Source organism: Athene noctua, chromosome 19, assembly GCF_965140245.1.
Source record: "Athene noctua chromosome 19, bAthNoc1.hap1.1, whole genome shotgun sequence".
NCBI classification, from domain to species: Eukaryota; Metazoa; Chordata; class Aves; order Strigiformes; family Strigidae; genus Athene; species Athene noctua.
The window spans coordinates 12,321,608-12,341,468 of NC_134055.1; the positions used below are offsets into that span (position 1 = coordinate 12,321,608).

The window sequence follows — 19,861 nt, forward strand, 5'->3', positions numbered from 1 at the left end:
AAATCTGGTGACTTTTGCTGAGGCTGCTAACAGCTGTCAGCTCCGCCCCTCTTTGGAGGAGTCTGTCCTGGCAGCAGAGACATAGGTAGACACAGCTCACAACTTATCTGCTTGGGGGCAAAGTCTTGTATCTGAACTTAAGCCCACATTTGCGACAGGGTGTTCTCTAGAGTTCAGCTTTCTTCCATTCCATGGCTCAGACAGCACTGACTGGAAAGAAGAATTGTTGTTCCTCTTCCAACCTGACCAGTTCTTGTGGAATTGTTCTCTCTGGCAGAATGTGCTTGGACATGGTACTGCTTGTGAGTGACAGCTTTATGGTAAGGACTCTCAAAGCATTTCTACTTTACAGTCGGTTCAATTGCTTAGACTCTGCCAGTCTTTCTGTGATGGTCTCTGTTGAAACTGAGGACTGTTCCAAGCAAGGGGTGCAGTTTGCATTGTTCCTTCTGGAAGCTTCAGAGGGTTTTGTTGTTTTGTTCTAGAAACTTGTTGAAGTAGCCAGCTTCTCTGAGTGGATGAGTGCCTTGTGGCAATCGAGCATAAATCTATTCAGTCGCCTCCCTTATTTCAGCTGTACTGCCTGGATTAACAATAAAATTTTTTTTAATCTTTCAGAGTAGTCGGCGGAAGTGCACTTTATTGCTGGAGCATGACTGACACGTAGCACTGGGTACCACCGGTGCACAGCGTGACAGAGCCAGGTGGAATTTAATGGGAATGAGAGGAGCCATTGTCCTGTTTAGTATCGTGTTTGTGGGGCACCTACACACTGTTTTGAGAACATCTGACCGAGGCTACTTGGGGAGAGCGTGGCTGGCTGCCAGCCCAGAGCTCAGGTTGGTGCCCGTGCTTCCTGCAGCACAGCTTGCCTGCTGCTACCACCTGGCAGCATCGTCACCCGATGGGTTCCTCGTGGCCCGGTGTGTTTGGGTGTAGGTTTAGGGGGACATAAGTACCCCCGGAGTTGTTCCTTCTCACCCCAGTCAGTATCGTTTGGGCTTGTACTTCTGCTTTTTGGCCAGACTGCACAGCCCTGTTCAGGGCAGCAGCTGCCCCAGTGCCAAAGGCACTTCTGCCTTCCTTCCCTAATGGTAGACTGAACTTCCCAAAGGCTAAAATGCTCGATTCTTGCTGAGAACTTTGGAGCAAGCCCATGGCATCTGGGGGCAAACCAAAAAGCCTGTGCTGCCCTGAAGGACAGACTTGGGTAAGTGGAAATGAGTCTCTTCAGGCACAAAGCTTGGGGGAGCTGAAGTCAGATGTGAAATGGAGCAGCCGGGGGGGGCAGAAAGCTGTGTTTGGCTGGGGGAAGTACAGCAGTAATGTATTTTCTGAGGTTGGTGGGGAGATGCACAGTGAAGTGGGATTTGGTGAGCTTCTCTGGAAGTGTCAGAGTAGGGTTTTTTTAAGATGCTTTAGGTACCACTGGGGATGCTGTCTGCTGTATGTTACTAGTATGTTACTTTAAATTTTCCCCTTGGTTGTGCTGAAGTACCGTTCATATTTTGGAGTTCTGCTGTCAACTTCCCCAGGGTAGGTCTGGGCCCTTATAAGCCCCTCATTCCCTCTCCATTGCTCCTCCAGTGTGACGAGTAGGGTGACTCCAGGGTTTGTCACAGCCTGATACTTTTACGTCCTCTGTATGTGAGAGATTTCCTTTGATGCTACAGTTCAGTGCTGCTTTTTTTTTTTTTTTTTTTTAAAGCTGAGGCCCTTGTGACTTGGGGAACTGCTGCTGAGTTCTGGTGTGATGAGTGTGATGAATATCTGCCTGCCTCTGTTTGCCGTGCTGCTGGGCAGCCATTTCCCTACAGTCCCAATGGGTTAGACAGCCTAATGGCTGGGATCCCTGCAGTGGGATTAACTCTGTCTCCTCTTTCTGGGGTATCAGCTTTACTTCTGTGTATCTGTATCCTTTGTGCTTCTAGACAATGTGCCTGGTTCTTCTCTGTCCTCTGCAAACATGTCTCTCACCTGCACAAGGCTGTTTATCACCTGCCTGCTATGGAGGGGAGATTTGCTTCTAGAAAGAGCCAGTGCTTAATGTTCCTCTGTCGGGGAGCTACTGGCTTGCATTTTTCATATCCACGCCCTTTACAAGCAGCTGACGAGAGACAACTACTCTAGGAAGTGCAAGCTCCCAGTGCCCTCTCTGTGCACCTTCTCTGGCAACCTGGTGATATCTGGAGGCCACGGGTATGTGTGCGAACCCAGCAAGTAGCTGTGGATATACAGAGAGGGAGTCTGGGAAAAAAGAAATCTCATCTAGCTTGCAGCAAGGGAACTTCTCTGTCTGAACCTGGTTTCCACAAGGTGCCAGGGACTCTCCGTGCTCCCTCTTTGCAAGAGCAGGGAATAACAGTGTGTCCAGGGAGGGGGACATAGCTGAGGTTAGCGGTGGCTCTTTGTGTAAAATTTGTAGCCTAGCTGAGCTGACAGTCTGTTAACCAGGTGATCGTGAGTTTTGGTACTGATGCCAGCCCTAACACCGCTAGGCTCAGATTGGTAGTAGAGCTTGTGTGGTAAAGTGCCTTTATAAAGTCATTTTATTTCTAGATTTAGAGAGTTTTATCATCCCTTGGGTAACCCAGTGCTGGGTATCCTTTCTATTCCTGGTCCATCTCCCACACTGCTACCCTGCTCAGGGCCTTGTTGTCTCTAACTCAGGCAGATGAAAAGTATATTGAGCTCTGAATGTCTGTTCTTGATGTACACTGGGCTTTCATGTGTGGATTTAGCTGCCTATGGGAAGAGAAAGTACCTTGATTTCAAAGGAGAAGTGCTTATTTAAGCTGTGAAGTCCCTATTTTCCAGGGGGGTTGAACCTGCAGCGCATCATCCTAGTGGCAATTGTAACTAAAGGGCACATAACAGCAAGAATACACAATCTTTTCGTTAGAAGTCTTGTGGTGAGGGAAGGGGCCATGGTGGGAGACTCCCAGGTACTGTACAGAAATCCCCAGGGGGATCTTAAGAGGTCTCAGACTTTCCCTGTAGCTTTGCCAGATTGCACCATCTTTAGGGCACTGTCAAATGCTCCTCTGCCTGGAGTGGAAACAGTACCTTAATCAAAGTTGTTGTTGGAGCAGCTTTGTTCTGATCCTTCTGCTCATGTTGGCCTGACAGCTGTGACAGCTTCATTTATGTGTCTCAGCCTGGCAGTTGTGATCCTTCAAGTGGGCGTCTGCAGTGCCTGGTGAGAATACCGAGTGGGAGCTTCGGGGAGGCAGCGGCTTTCAGAGGTGACCTGGGCAAAATTAATCTTTGCCTGAACCATTAAGCGATGATGTTGACAGTGTTCCTGTATAATGTCATGATACTGTGGGTTATCGGGGTGCCAAATTAGAAGAGCAGATGCTTTCTCTTTGTAGTGCAGCGAGTTGGTAGTGTGAAGATTTGTGTTGGAGAGGAGCTTCTCTGCTTGCTGAAGGTGAGGGATGAGACTTGGTGCAGGAAGTGATAATTAGTGGAGTTGCCTCAGGCTGAGATTTGATGGACTTAGGAGCTAGGCCTGCAGGGAAGCCTCTGCAGTACTTTAAGTCAAATAAATGATCAGAAGAAATAAATGAATGGGCATGCTTTTGTCTGAAGAATTGGTAATGTCCTTTCTTGTACCTGCGGCTGACTCACACCACTGACCATTCCTGTTAGAAGAGCTGGTAGCTTCTAGCACCCACAGTACTGTGCTCATTATAGGGCAGCCTGGAGACATATTGCAGGCAGCTGCCGGAGGGAAAGCCATGTTACCGGCAGGCAGCCAGCACGAACTGGATGCAGATCCACAGGAGGAGTGGATGCCAGGGCTGGTATGTGCCAGCAAGCAACTCATACCCCTCCCTCCTGTCCTTTGCACTTCCTTGGACTGGCATGAGATCACTTCTTACCTGCTCTGTTGTTTGCTCTTTTCCCCTTCTGTAATTTGAAAAGTTAATAATATATTCAGTCTGCTAGCACTGCTCTCTGGGGAGTGTCGTCCCTCCTGACGTGCCAGCGGGCAGAAGGATACCTTTCTGCTGCCTGCTCGCAGCGTTTCCATCAGAAAGAGGGGAGCCAAGCACCTTTGGATGCTGGATAAGATGATCATAGACAGAGCCTGTTTTGTTTGGCAGGGAGAGTAAATGGAGGTTATTTTTTAATATAAAACTGTTGAATGCAGAGGTTCTATGCAGACTTCTAACCGCCTCATTAGGAAACAGTGTGCAGAGCTTTCATTTCCATTGCTAAATGAGGCAAAAGAGGAAGCAAAAGTATTTTCGTTCTGTAAAGTGGCCTAACAGTTTTGTTTTATAATAAAACACAGGCTTGAGGAGAAGTGAAACCCCCTCCCTCCCTCCCTTTGTCTGTCTTCTACTGCATCTTTCCTTCTTCAATACGTGTTTCTACTAGAAGAATTTCCAGAAGAATGAGAGAAACTGTTCTGCCTGTGGGTTTGCCTTCTTTTATTGAAATATGAGAGGAAGTTACTTAGACTTCTCAGAAAAGGTTCAATAGGTCTTGTAGCAGAGGAAGTCACATTTTCAGCGTGTTTTACTAATGACGAAGCAGTCGAAATCAAAGCTCGAACGAGCAGCTGGTTCATCTGTTGGCTCTCCCTGGGGAGCAGAGCGCCCAGCACTGGGATCCCACCGCACTTGTGCTGCGGGTAACCGTGCTGCCCCTTCTGCTTCCTCCCACCCCCCAAAACCGCAGAGCAAAGGGTTGTTACTGGAGTGATACTGGATGGGAAGCGGGACACCTCCTCGAGTGCTGTGACTCTGACTTCTTTCAGAGGCAGGTTTCTGCTCTGCCTGTTCCTGTGCCTGCCGGCACCCGGAGCTGTTGTGCTGCGGCCCCAGATGCTGGCTGGTGTTGCAGAGTGTGTGCTGAAATGAATACACAGTGGTGGGGAAAGTCTGGCTTCAGCTGAAATTGCCGACTGAAGTGCCGCTGGTTCAGCCATGGCGTTTCATCTGTGCGTGTCACTGATGCGCTGACAGGAGGAAGATGACTATCTCATATTTGAGCAAAGATGATAAAAATCCCCTTGCCTCCTGAGATTTGTCTTTGTGTTTAGCTATAGCTAGTCTAATGCATTTCATTTTTGTCCTAAACCTTTTACAGGCAGGAATTTGATCCTTAATGACTTCTAATACAGTCACTAAAGGTAGGAAATCCTAGGCTCTGTTTCTAGCACTAAAAAAATCTGTGTGAATTGCAGTAGATGAGTATAAATCCTCAGGCTCCTTTCAGTACTGACCTTGTCAGGTGGCACCTTCCTACCCTGTCCTGGTGGAAGCTGGTAGCGAAGAAGGGACAATGCTTGTGAATTTGGGCAGCTCTTGCTGCTGGATAAGCAGGGGACTTGCTATATATATCAAATTGCCTTCTCTTTCCTTTTATTGATTGGCTGGGGATTTCCCTTTCTAAGAGTGCCTTTTGAGAGGATGTCATGGACAGCACTGTTTTTAGAAACAGTTAAGGTCATGGTAGAGAGCAGAGACGGTAGCAGTTAAGGTCACCTGAACTTGCTGTCCTGCCCACGTCTTTTGAGGTGAGTTTATTAATGAAAGCAGATCAGTGTGCAAGGCAGTCCCTTCACATGATTTTTCACTGCTAAATTGCAAAACATTTTTGAAGGCTCCAGATACCTAGAAGATAAAGACCGGAGGCTCCAGTTTAATCTTTTTCAACCAGAGATTTTGGGGGTTGGGATGGGAAAGGAGAATTGTTAAAGGCCAGGTTAAGTATTTGCTTGGTATTGGGAGGGAGCTGTGTGATACCGTACCCAGAAAAAGCCTCATGAGGTGCAGGTTTCTGAGTTTATTGCTGTACATGCCTGGTAGGGAAGAGCAGTGGTGACAACACGAAGCCCTGAGAGTGCTCCTCTCTGCAGTGGCGTGGGGAAGGAGGACATCCAGGCTGTCTTCATAACATACCATCCAGAAAAGCTGCCTGCAAACCCATCACTTCCGCAGGAGCTGCCAGGTTTGCCCGTTGGATGACTGTGCTCAGCAAAAAGTGACAAATTTCAAGCTGAATGTGTAATTGAAAGTGAGCTCTTAACTTATTAGTAAAAAGGGTTTTCCTCTCCTCTTGTGGTCATCTGTCTTCCTGTAGCTTGGTGGTAGAAACCCTGAGCAGGTGTTTATCGCTGTGTTCCCGGCTACGTTTCGAGGGGTTGGGTGTTGCTGTCACTGCTGAAGTCCCTGGTACAGGATTTTCTTCCTCTTGTAGGTGCATCTGGTTGTGGGGAGGCTGCTGAGAAGGCTGGGCTTGGTTTGAGTGAGTCAAGAGAAGAAATCTCGATATGTTGTTCTCTCAGACCTGCTTTAGTTTCGGTTGTAGCTTCTCATGTACATGTTTATGTGGGTAACTAAAAAAAGATTCATTTTTCTTTCTCTAGAGGAAAATTACCCTTGGAGGAAACAGGCTCTCCTAGAAATTTTGTATGCGAATGGTGGTTCATGGGTTCTGGCCTGGGCTCAGCCTCTGGTCAGCAGCACGTGCACAGCAAGCCCGGGGGTTTCAGTGCTGAGGAGACACAGCTGGAGCTGGAAGCGTGGCCATCTCGGGGCTGTCAAACCCCGTAGTGTTGCAGGACTGTTATAGGGCATGTGATCACCTGGAATAACAGAATTTTATTTTTTTTTTCAGACTCTGTTTCTGTTGAATCCCAGGGGGGATCCAGATGCTTATAGACAGGTACCAGTTTAGTCTAGCACCAGTTTGGATGCCAGAGGCATCCTGCCTGGCCTGTCAAGCTGCCTTTACTGAGGGGTACAGTTTCCTTGTCGGTCCTGCTGGCTGCAGGCAGATGCCTTGGAAACCTGAGAACTTCTGAAATAATACCGGATGAGTGTGTTTACACACCTGTATAAGAGAGTAATAGAATTTACATTTGTAATAGCAACTGGGCTGAAGTTGTGTTGCTGCTGTTTAGATGAAATTACTTTGTCCCCAGATGGTGAGTCCAAGCCTATTGCAGCTGGGTGCTCTGAAGAGCCGTGAACTTGGCTGGGGGAGAGTTGGTATGAGGTGGAGACGGGGAGTGGCATGCTTCAGGACTTTTATCTTTTGATTTCTGAGCCTTCTGGTGTGTTTGGATCGCATATTTCAGGCTTTTTCTCTACAGTCACAAAGACTACCTTTCAAAGAAAACTGTGGCTGTCAAAGACTCCACAAGTTGATGGGAATTAAAAGGTGAATTCTCTTGATGCATAAGAAGAAATGAGTGTTTGCACAGAGACCAGTTTAAACAGTGCTTCTCCGGCCTGGAGACTTGGGATGTGACCTCAGTAGCTCAGGCACCATTTCCTTGAAGTTGTTGCTGTTTCCTTCCTGAGATTTAGTTAAAATCTGAGCATGGCATGGTGTGGAGGGAGGTTAACAGGGCTGCCAGGAGCAGAATGAGAGGGAGCCCTGTGCCCGTGCGTGTCTCTGGGGCTACAGGCAGAGAACTGGGAGCAGGCAGGAGCCTGGATTGCAGCTGGGATGGGTCCATCTGCACTGCTTTGGGTAGGGACCAGGCAATTGTTTGTACTTGAATAAAGGCTTAATTGTGACTCAAAATGTCCCAACTGCTTTTTTTAAAGAAAAGCAAACAAAACTGGAGAACAACGGGCTGGAGTTACAGGGGTCTTTGGAAATGTTTGCCAAAGCTGTGCTTCCTGTCTCTGTTAGTCCAGTGGTTATGAAGTTCAGCTTGGAGCCTTGGCTTCAAATCCCTTCTCTGCCGGTTTGGGATAGAAGGCCTGGAGGGTGGGGATGGCATGAGGGTGGTGGGGACTCTTTGGGTCCATGGTTCCTCCATGTGCTGTTGAAATGAATGAGGGGTCTGTCTCACTCTCAGCTGGTGTCTCAGCTTCTCGCTGGCTGAGATGGAAAATGAATCAGCGCAGCGATGGCAGTGTGTGTGGCATCGGCAGAGCCTTTGCCAGTCCCTGTTCTCTGCCAGTTTGTTAGGAAGATGAAGGAGGAGGCAGAGGCTGACCTGGCAGGGGAGCGTCCCTGGTGTGTTGCTGCCACCTGGTGCCACCGGCTGCCCCCAGCCCTGGGCTGCTTCGCCTGCAGAGCGAAGTATTCCACTGCCACAGCCTTGGCAAGAGAAAGGAGATGATGCTGAGTAAGGCATGCTAATGGTCCTGTTCTGCAGCTTGTGGGGCTTCCTTTGAAGTTACTGTTTTCCCCTTGAAACTCTGATTTCACTGCTATTAATGTAAAGAGTGGAGTCAGCTGGCAGGCAGGCATGCTGCTGAAATTAATTAAGCTTAAAATCATTGCAGTGATGGATTGTGGTGCTCATTAGGGGTCTGACAAAGCGCTGGGCTCTGTTCTCTTCCCTTGTAATCCTGCACACCTTGATGACATCTGGGTGGCACAGCTGGACCCTTCTTGCTGTAGGTAGACTCCAGCTCAGAGGACATCAGTCTGTCTCTCTGTATGTGGTGTAAACTCTTTACTGGCTCCTCTTTGTTGTATCCATCTCTCCTGACACCTGGCTGAGCGAGACGTGGCAGGGCGACCTTAGCAGAGGAAAGGATAGGATGGACAGAGTGGTCGTGTGTCTTGCATGCACTGTGAAGATCTCCCTCTCCCCTTTTTCTTCACTTTTCCACAAAACAAGTTGTCATTTGACCACTTCAGTATTGTTCCCAGGCTTAGCGATTCCCTGGGACTAGAGCGCAGAGATGAGTAAGGGCTCTTCTGTGCTTATCTCTGGCCCAGCCTATTGAGTTAGGCATTTTTCAAATTCTGGTGGTATTTTCCTCCCCCAAGCTCTAGTCTTGTTTGCCCATTTCCTCCTCCATCTCTCTCCACATCCTTCCTACCATGGCTGCAGCTTTCGATGTTTCTTCCACCCTCAGCAGTCCTCCGCCGTTCACCAGCACAAACCCCAGAACTGTCTGTGCCCCGGTGCCGTTCCCACTCCGGGGCTGCCCAGCCTAGCTCCAGCAGAATCCCCTGTGGCCACCAGTGTCTGCCCTCGGGGTCTGCATTGCTCTTCCCAAGCTCTGATCTCCAGCCCATATCTCCTGTGTATTCTCACTTCTGGCAGCATTCCAGAGTCAGGCCTGCCTGTGGCATTGGGGGCTCAAGGCTCATGTTGGATGTGCTCTGGTCTTTGCTAAACAAGAGCTTTTTGCTTTTTTGTCAGGCATTAAGCCCGTGGCTGCTCCAGACACACCTCTTGATTTCTCCAGTCTTCCTTCCTCTTCCTTTTTAATGTAGAGGACCTTGTTTTTTTCAGAGGGGAAAAAAGGCAAAATACTGTGTCAACATGCCCTCCTGCATCTCCGCATTTCTCATGGCTCTCCTTTCTCTGTGCCAGGCACAACTTCTCATCAGATCTGTCCTCTTGCCTCTGAACTTGTGCTGTCTATTCCTCTCCTATATTGCACCATTCCTCTTCCCCCTCATTCTCAATTTCTCACCTGCCTCTGAATCTTTCCCCATGCTGTGTAGTTTCTTCCTTATTAAAGGCAAAGCTCACCTCTGCTCCTGCTCACCTCCTGTGACTGATTTTTCTTCCCCGCTTTCCTGGTAAATCCCTCATACATAGCCCATTTGGACTGAAGTCCCTCTTCTCCTCAACCTGCCTTACCTGCTATACTGGAACTGCTGCTGCAAAAAACCTCGAGCTTGGCAAAATCTCCAAATTATTCTTACGCCCTTCACCATTCAGGATGTTTGACTCCATGACAGTTGTGCTTCTGAAATCCCTTCCCTGAGCTTGCTCTGCCCGTTTGCTCCCTCACTCTGCTTCTCCTTCAGCACTTCCTTCGGGATTTGTTCTCCCAGCACGGCTCTGGTTTCTGTCCTCCTGTTGCTCTGCACTCTGTAATCTTATCCATGCACACACATTCAACTACCCTCTTTTGCAGCTGGCACATGCATATACTGTTTCTCTCGTCCTCGATGCCTGGCTGTCTGTCAGGGAGGACTGGATAATCTGTCCCCATGTTACCCATGTGTTACACCGTGTTACCATGACCAATAACAGTGCTGGCTTGGAGGATGGGCCCTGACATCTTCACTGTACAGCTGTATAAACTTGGTCTGAGAGTGTGCATGAGGACTAGCAAAGCACTAGCCAAATCTGGGTATGTTTTTGAGGGTCAAAAGTTGAATTTCTCCTGTAGGATGGTGCTGTGTACTCAGGAGCATTTCTGGCTACAGCAGCTTTCCCTGGTCTCCACAGAGCAGCAAAGAGCTGCTTTATGTGTCCTGGTCTGATCTCTTGGGTACAATCCCATGTTTAAAACCTGGATGTTCCTGCTTTGAATGCAGGAAGAAGCCTAATCAGTCTTCAAAAAGGCCTTGATAGTTTTTAATAAGAAGAAAAACATTTTCAGGGCATTTTAATCATGAACTGACTCTTAAGATTGGACAGCCAGGAAGGGTTTGCAAGCTGTGACCCTCTCCCAGCTGCCATGGTGGCTGTGGGTAAGCTGGAGTGGTTCAGCTCTCGGGCGGTACCTGGTTCTGTGCTGTGGGCTGAGCGAGGTGATGTCCGTGTCTTGCTTCTTGTTGAGACTGTCTCCTGGTACTCGGGACGGGTAATGCATGTGCAGAGCTGCAGTGCCATGGGAAGTGCCTCCTGCCCTGGGAGAACATCTCCTCCCCTCCCCACATCTTGCAGGTGGGTTAATTTTGAATGTGAGATTCTGTCTGTAATTCCGAGTCACTGATCTCCTCTGGAAGAGCAGCTGGAGGTGGGGTGTGCCGAGGGCGTCGCTGGCAGCTCTGCTTACTCAGAAGTCGGTGGGGTTTCACATATTCAGACCTGGACAAAAAGTAGTACCTGATCCCTATTAAATACTCAAAGCAGTAAAAAGGAGAGCTTTTTTCATAAGCTTGATGGAATTTATGCAATTCTGAGACTTCATCTCCCAGTAATTGGATTGAGTTATATCCTTGTCAGCAGAGTTGCCCAGAGCTGACTGTACTTTGCATAAATACTTAAACATATTGAACAAGTCTGCTATTTTATTTTCTTTTTAAGCTGCATACATGAGCTTGTTTTGTTTTGGATCACTAGATGGGTTTTGTCTTTCTGCTTCAAACTTGTTGTCTTAGCTCGGGCCAGCTGGAGGCAGTTGCAGCCGTGGTCCTAGCAGCGCTGGGGACAGAAATGCCATCAGTTTGCCACCTCTCCTGTTTACGACTCTTTTATATATTATTTCAGTACACTTTTTGCTTACTCCTTGTTGAGCAGCTCACGCAGAGGTGACTGTGGGGTTCTCTAAGGCACGTGACCTGCTGTTTTCCAACATCCCTTCATCTTGTGGGTAATTCTGGATTTCTGAATTCATACCTTGCCTCTGGTTATACCCACATGCAGTTAAATTATGATCACTTAGCCTTGCAGAGTAACCTGAATACTTTGGCACCTTGTTGTCATCATCATCTGATACTACTGTGACATTCCTAAGCTCTGGTAGCCCAGTCTTTTTAATAATTACTCATCAGTAAAATTTTGTCGTTGTCGAAGACCAGCTGGTAGCGGCCTTCATTAGAAACAGCCTTTGGACCTGTAATTTTGCTTAAAATAACAAAGACCATCCCATACAATCTGCTTTGCATGTAACTATGTGGTCTGACAATTAATTATATTTTTAGCCTCTAATTAGTTGAGAAGCTTGAGATGGCTGTTCTGTTTCATTTGGGATCAAAATAAGGCTAATAGGGTTCCTGACTGTTTCTTCTAACATCTCCTGTTTAATATTGGGACTTGTTTTTCCCCATTAAGTACATCAGGACTAACTCTACCATTTTAGCTGAAATTAAAACGAAATCTCTGCCTGGGGCAGGCACTGAGTGCAGAGAGTTTCGCTCCAACTGCAAACAATTGGTGAAGCTTTATAAGCAATTAAAATCGAGTCTCCTAGCGGGAAGCGTGGAGCTGCCAGAGGGGCCACCCACCTCGCCCGGGGTGCGCACCGAGAAGTGTCGCAGCAGCGCTAACGAGGCTGGAAGCTGCAGTCGGCGCTTGCTGCATTTCCCATCTTTCTAAAGCCCCGTGTGTGAGTCTGAAGTACCCCGATGCGCCCCGACAGGCATCCTTGCTCCCTCCCAAAGGACCTCTGCTCCTCGCACTGTGCCTACGGCAGGTGATCGTGGGGAGCGGCCGTGCTGTGCCTTATTATTCAGTGTTTCCTAAGCCTGGCTCGCTGTCGTTAGTGGAGCTGTGCTGAAGGCAGGGCTATTAAGCTTTTCACAAGCTTTTCTGTGAGGCTTCTGTAAATACCGATTGGTGAAGCAGCAGTATGCTTTCATGGCACCTCCGTGAGATGTGGAGAAGCAGAGTAAACGTTTCTCCTGATTTTTGACAGCCTAATTGTTTGCTTGGAGAGTTGGGTTTTCCAGCGCACGTCGTTTCTATTGCACGTTGACTTGGCTTGAAGCTGAGAGGCAACCTGGGTGTTTGAGTCCAGAGCTGTAGTTCAGAAAATGGGGAATAGTCACCGATTGTCTGTGAAATGTCTGGCTCGGGTGGTGGCTGAGTGTCCTGGAGGAGGACGGGTCCAGGTCTGCAGGCAGAGCTTGGTCCTTCTGTCCAGGCTCCTTTCTCACAGCCCCCGTGTCTCTTTGAGCATCTGCAGCAAACAAGGGCAGAGGTTTCAAGGCAGCTGCTGCTCCAGTCCCCACTGCTCTGTTTCGTGCTGGGAGAGGCAAAGATCCCTGGAGGAAATAACGCAGTTGCATAACAAAGTATACAATAACACGCGTGAGTCACATGGGCAAGAGGGCTACAGGGAGAGCAAAGTAAGATTTTTTTTTTTTTTTTGAGTGTTCTCAACTCAGACACTTCCTCGTTATCTGAGGGTTTGGCTCAGAGATTAATAGTTCCAGGGTAGGATACAGGGTATAAAAATGCCCAACAGAAGTGAGTTATTTTCTCTGTTTCCCCCAACCCAGATGTGTCAGGCAGCATCACCCTGCCGGCCTCGTCAGCCAGACTGGCACTGCTGGCGTTGTCCTGCGCCTGCCTCGGGCCAGGCAGCGGGGAGGGCAGCAGGCACCCGGCTCTGCCACCCACAGCCATGGGGCCGCAATCCCTGCGCTCTAGGGCTGCACGGCAGCACAACAGCATGAGACTCTGGGCCGTGGTTTCCATCCATGCATGAAAGGGCATTGTTCTCTTATCTTCTCTCCAATTTAATCCTTTTTGTCTTGTCTTTCTCTGTCTCCGGTCCCCGTTTAATTTGGCAGCGTCAGCCTCTGCCTTGGCTGGACATAGCAGGTGGCCAGCTCCAGCCTGTCCCCTGTGACCAAGATTTTAGGGAAGCTTCTGACCTGGATTTTGGGGGAATCCAACCTCCTCCATGTGAAACAGCTCCCTGACCAGCTGCAAAACCACACGCGTGACGTTCATGGGAGAGGTGGTAGGTGCCAGCCCAGAGAGGGGTCGGGCAGTGGTGCTGGGTGTGTTGGGCAGCTGCTGTTCCCCCTCCTGAGGGCTGGAAACCGCTTGGCTGGAAGCCACAGCAGCAGAGCTGGCAGCCAGTCGAACACGGCAGCCTTTGGAAGGAGGAGGACCACAGCCACTCCTGAAACGGGAGCTGCATAAGTACATGAACGAAGTTGCCTTGCAGATGGGTGCACTGGGCCAGGTATAATTCAGGTAGTGCTGGAGGTCCAAAGCTTTTCTTGGTGTTACAAGTAGTGCTTGGGTTTTTGTGGTATCTCCTGGCTTCCTTCACCCCATAAATCCTCAGGAGCCCCTTCAGCTTCATCCGTGCTCGGGCCAGGAGGAGGAAGCCCTCAGGGCGGAGGAGCGGCGGCATTCCTGCGGGCTGAGCTAATGCGGCTGCCTGAACTGCCTTCCTCTCGGGCAACTGGCTTCAAGAGTACCTTGGGGGATGGGAGCGAGGAGGAACATCCTCAAACATGATGTAACCAAAGAGTTGCAGTTTGTAGCGATTACCGACTTCCAGAAGAAGAAAGGGAGACACTGAAGTAGCCATTAGCAATGATTTAATAAATTGGTACAAAGCATACTGCAGGAAAAGCACTCGTGTGTCATTCGGTGTTATCAATAATTCAGATATCTTCAGACTAGTGAACCAAGCATACTTAACATTTTACTTCCCTTGCTATAATTGTGCTTTTCACCTAATTTGTAAGTCACCAATTGGCAGCAACTCTTCCTGATGGCATGGTAAGGTGCTACTAGATTTTTGTCTCCATGTGAAGTCTGATATGTGTGGTCATTTTGCTAAACAGTGGGAAAAAGGCGTTTATAGTTGAAAAGAGACAGTCTAGATCTGGGTTTGAAGGGACATACTGCAGTATTTGGATTTTTCAGTTTTCCTAAAAAAGTTGATTCCCACTGTGTGTTTTTTCCATATCTTCCTGAAACTTGGTGATCTGCTTTTAAGCGTAAGATAATATATTGCACAAGTTTTGAATCCTTCCTGAACTCCCATTCCTTTCTCCTGCCCTTTCTTGTTGAGTGCATGGCAGGACATGAGAAATTAACTGAAAGTACAAGGGTAATTAGTCCTACCTGACAGCACTGCTGGAGCAGGCTGGGAGCTCCCTCCTGCATTGCGCAGCAGCGCTGAGGGACTTGCGTGCAGCTTGTTCACCATAAAGATTGCATTTCAGAAATGACTCCTCAGTGCTGGCGTTCAGCTTGGCCTTCTGATGTGTGGGTGTCAAACCTCACTTAATTCAGGGCTGGGAAAGAAATCCTCAAGGGGAAGGAAGGCCTTGAGCAGGTATTCAGAAACTCCTCTGTGGCTGACCCGATTCCTCAGTGGCAGAAGGAGGAGTAATTCTCAGCTGGGGTATGTTGTGCGAGATGTTTAGACAGTCTCCAATTCTACATTTGTTGACATTTGTATTTCATCTAGGGAGGAAAAAAGTTAAAATAAATGGTGGCAAAACTTAGCAAAGACCTTGAGCGTTCCTGGAGTTTTGGCATGCTACAGGCTGCTGGTGACTGACAGAAATCAGAAATTTGATTGATGAGCTCTAAGACATCTTCAGACTACACAAATACTGAACATCCTCACTTAAAACACTGTTATTTTTAGAAAGCATTGGGACAAGTGTGCAGATTTCTGTGCTACTTGTGTGCACAGTGAAGGGGCTGTGCAGCCAGGTGAGTGGCACTGGGAACGGGAGTGTACAGTGCAGCTACAGGCGTTCAACCCATTTTTGATGGCAGTGTTTAACTGTGTGTTATTCGGTCCCCTTTGTGAGGCTGGAAGAGCAGAACAGAGGGCAGAATTTCGATCGTTGAGAGATATTTTGGGGATCAAATGTTCCCATGTCAGAGAGATCTGAAAACCTTGAGGAAGAGTCTCCTTCCTCTATGAAAATCCCAGGATCGCCTGTGGGATCATCCAGTGCTCTTGGAAAGATCTTCTCAGAGCAGGACCTTGCTCAAGTCTTGCTTGGCTTTTCCCCTCCTGCAAAACACCTCCTGTGAGTGGCCTTCTGCTAGTGGGGGGAAAGCTGGCAGAAGGGGCAGCTGGCTTTTGTGTGCTGTCCTCCTAGGCAGGACAAAATTTGATTGTAGGGGTGATTTCCTCCCAAGACCACAGTGATCTTTGCCAAACACTTTGAGTTTCCTATGAAGAAGGATCTTCTCCAGGTCCTTGAACCATAATGACCAAGTCTTTCTTCCTTCAGCTCCCTCCTGTGCTCCCCTGAGATGTGGGGTTTTTGTACCTCTGGGGTATTGTCTGGTGTGTGTTGATGGGCAGCAAGTCCTGTGTGCTGTGTGTGGTGGCTGACTGAAAGGATTTGGTGTCTCCCCTGTGATGCTGAATCTGATTTCCAGCAGCTCCTGAAAAGGGCACTAAATAGAGGCTAGCAGTGACAGGTACAGGGTGCTAGCCTCTTGTACTCTTTGGTTTTGGTGTTTGTTGTTTTTTTTTTTTCCCTCTGTGTTCATACTGCAGTATGATTACTGTTGATCTAAACTTCTGCTCCGGTTTGTCTCCTATTTGCTGCAGGTGAGACTAGTGGAAGAACAAGAAGAGACTGAGCTGTGATTGAACCAGGAGATTTTTGGACCGGTGTCTGAGGATGGTGAGTATAGATTCTAGTCTGCCTCTGTCCTCTGTGGATGGTTTTGTTCTTTCTTTCTGTGTCCAGATCTTGTACTGCTGGTAAATGTATGAGAATAAATACAGGAATGGGAAGGAGCAATGCTATAGCAGTGTGTATTATATATAATAATATAGAGAGCTTTTATTACTATGGTCAAGATGCTGTTGGTAGGTTAATTTTACCCCTAAACTTGTCACTGGAATACACTGGAAAAAAAGTAAATAAGACTGGAATCCCCTTTGCCCTCCTTGGACTACTGACATAGTCATCCAGATTTGTGCCTTATTGGTTTATTTTTACTTATAAACTTAATGCTGGGGCTTGTCATGTTCCTCTGTTGCCTCACAATGAAGATTTAACACCATGTTAATAACATGCTCTGGTGCCACCAAAGTAGCGGAAATTTTACATTAATTAGTCACAGAAAAATATGGTATAAGAGAATCTGAAAAGACTGAAACACAGCCAAAACAACTGATAAAATCGCTGATAAAATTGCATAAAGTGCTGTTAATGCCTCCAGCAACAAATAACCTAAAATACATGCGATCTGATGAGAGGAAGAAAGCTGGAGACCAAGAGTGTTTAAAGATATGCTGAAAGTGTCGTTAGGGGGGTAGTTTGAATAGGGGTTTGAAGGCGACATGGTGATCTGCATATTGGGCTGTGGGTGGGCCGGGAGCCTGAGCGTTGCTGCAGTAACAGGGTATTATCAGCTTCGTGCTCGCTGCTGCCAGAAGCGTATCATTATGTTGGGAGAAGTGCAGAGGAGAATGGCAGAAACAGTCAAAGGGCTGGAAATTCAAATTGAGGACATAAAAATTTGGGTTAAACCTGGTAAAAAAAAAAATCAAAAAAAATCTGGCAGACTGCTTGAGGAAATAGTGACGTCCCCTATGGGATTGTCCCCCATGTGATCTGTTAACAACTGGAATAGAAAAGGAAATGTGCTGTCTGCATTAATTGAAGTGTCAGCTCTAGTAGTGATGCATGCAACATTTTTGGGGTAGTCCCTATCCTCGTGCTCCCTGGTTTTGCCTCAAGATCTCCTGTGCTTTCTGTTGGAAGAGCTTCTTGCTACGCTTCAGTTTGAGGAGCTTGCTCTGGAGTGGAGAGATGAAATTATGCCCTTGTAAGCTGGTAAAGTGTCGTACACTTCAAATTGGAGTTATCCTGGTGTCATACTGGAAGTGTAAAAACCCAACTTCTCTGTATGGGATTGAGGGGAGAGTGATGCAGATGTATCCAGATATGAATGGGGAAAAAAAAGTGAATAAACATAAGGAAAATCCATAAAAGTTCCCTCCAGATAACATGGAAAAGGTCAGGCTGGGTCCATCAAAGGCCTGGCTAGTCAGATACCCCAGTGCTGGGGGGTCACTGGTGAATGTTGCAGGGAGAGCCTGGGGGGAGCAGCTCTCTGGTGTGTGCCTTCACCTGTTAGGATATGCAGCTTAGTGACTGGGTAATCCAGAAACAATTTATTGATGTTTTATGAACCCTTGGTAGATTTGTCTTCCATGAATTTATCTAGCTGCTTTTCAAAACCAAGTAAAGATACGCAGTCACGACACGTTGCAGCAAAGAGCTGAGTTGTGCGGGTTAGACCTTCTTGCTCTGTTTTTGAACATGCACCATGTTTCAGTTGATGGTCCTCAGTTCTTGTATTGGGAGTAAGAGTGAAATGTGGTGCTGCCTGCGAGCGTCCCTGTGCCCTTTGGGATTTTGTAGATCTGTCACATTCTCCTTAGACATCTGAAGAGCTCTAGTCTTTTACATTCTTCTCTGTAGAGAAGCCATCTTTAATCCTTGTCACACCATGCTGGACCTGTATTCTTTCTGGGGTGTGTAGGGTGGAACTTTGGACTTACTAAAGCATGGAAGATTTTGCTTTTCACTGTTCTCCTTTCCTGTGTCTTGACAGATACTTATTCTGACCTTGCCCTGGCCTGCCCTTAGTTGTACATGGTTTGGTTTCTTCTTAGACAAGAGAGTCTTCTGCTCTTTATGAACACCTGAAGATGAATTTGCAGTTTCAAAGGACCTTCTGAAAAGAATTTATGGGGTTTTCATATTTTATTAAAATGTTCCTTTGATTTTTTTTTAAAATATTTTTTTTTTCCTTTTGTGAAGAAAAACAAAAAAACCCCTAACAAACAAAAAACTCCCCAACCAACACAAAACCACACCCCCTCGCCCACTGGTTTGGGAAGAGAGTATAGACTTTTTGTCTCCCATGGCAAGGGAGAGAAAGCAACTTAAAATTGCAAGCTGTAGAAATAAGCACTTACCTCCACCTACTTAGCTGAGCTTCTGTCAGCAGTTGGAGGTAGACAGCTGATGTAAACTCTTGACAACCTCCTTTGAGTCCCTTTGTGACCTGTCTGGAGGGTTGTGAGTTCTGGGTTAAACACAGGTCTGCTGGGAGGTCAGAGGCTGGTTGCTGGTGGTTAGGGGATGCTCTGCAGGGTTGTCTGCTAACCCGTGGGCACATGGGGCTGGCCTCCTTTAGTCGGCGGCTGGGGGGTTGGCTGGAAACTGTTCCCTTGCAGGCATGCTGAGTGCTTAATTACTCGTGATCCCTGCAGTCAGAGGGCACAGCACCAAAGGGCATGCCCGAAAGCTACCTTACTCAGCAGCACCCCAAATGTGGATCACCAGCTGCTCTCCCCTTTCAACTGCTACGAATGCTTGATCTAGCGTTGGTTAAGAGCTTTGTTTGCTTTGTAAGACTCCTCTGGTTTCTTCCCCAAAGACTAACTGCTGATGAAAATGACCTTGCAGACAGCACTAGTGGTGGCTTAATCCTTAACTCTGGCTAATGGAAGTCCTAACCAGCACTCAATACCTTAATACATTACTTAAAACTAACCTGGCGGGTAAGTTAATGCAAGCTGCTGTGCTGCTCTGCCGGCAGCTCAGGGCTCACCTCTTACCACATACTGCACAACTCCATGGCAGCATTCCTTCTTCTTACTGCTGGGGATATTGAGACTGAAGACAGACATCTAGATTTCCATGATGGTTCATACCCTTTGGAGGGGACTGTGACTGTTAGTCTAGGTCACGTTTTGCAAGTTAACCATCCCTTGTCCCCTCTTGCTCGCATGTGGAGTTGATAGCCCTTGACTTCTGTTCTTTTGTTCTTCTTCTCAAAGGCTTCTTGCTTCATATTTCTGTTAAGTGCTCACCACTGGGCAGCTTTCTGAACAAATTAACTGTAATATTATAGATCTATAACCTCTTCTGTCATTCTGTAAAGATGAAAAGATGGCACTCACCAGCCCAGTCCTCATTTACAGGCTATAAAATGGTAGTTTCTCTTCACACAAGTTAAGAGGTTTATTTCTGGGAGGCCACCTCAGTGGCTCAGCAACCTTTCAGTTCACCCAAGGACCTCCTTCGGCTTTGAGGAAATGAACTATTTTTGAGAGGGACCTGAAGCAAAGATGCCCTTTATACAACAAAAGTAAAGGAGGCAGAACAAGAAGTCCCTTTGGCCTCAGCTAGTCAGCTTTCTGCATCAGCTTATGTAGATCCCCTGCCTAGGCAGTGAGAGAAACAGAAATAGGTGTCTGAGTGCAGTTCAGCTCACCTGATGTAGGTATCCTCTAAGCAGAAAGAGGATAGATTTTTAGATTCTAACTTTTAGAATGAGATAAATGATACGTGTCTCTCCCTTCCCCTCCTTACCTGTAAAAAGATCTAGATAACCAGTTCCTACCTTGATCTTCATCGAAAATATTCAGACCTGGACAGATATAAACTAGAATACCCTGATAACACCTCTGCTGCTGGGAGCATCTCAGCCCGC

At 47.5% G+C, this 19,861-nt stretch overlaps 1 protein-coding gene across 2 annotated transcripts in view; it reads left to right on the forward strand.

Annotated features, from left to right (window-relative positions):
* The window catches only part of MTMR4 (myotubularin related protein 4), a 58,059-nt gene that overhangs the window by 5,040 nt on the left and 33,158 nt on the right, over window positions 1-19,861 (forward strand). For both annotated transcript variants that reach the window (XM_074922589.1, XM_074922590.1), the window contains exon 2: window positions 15,951-16,026. In XM_074922589.1, coding sequence (XP_074778690.1) covers window positions 16,024-16,026 — 3 coding nt within the window. In that variant the 5' untranslated portion in view covers window positions 15,951-16,023. The remainder of the gene's footprint in view (window positions 1-15,950; window positions 16,027-19,861) is intronic.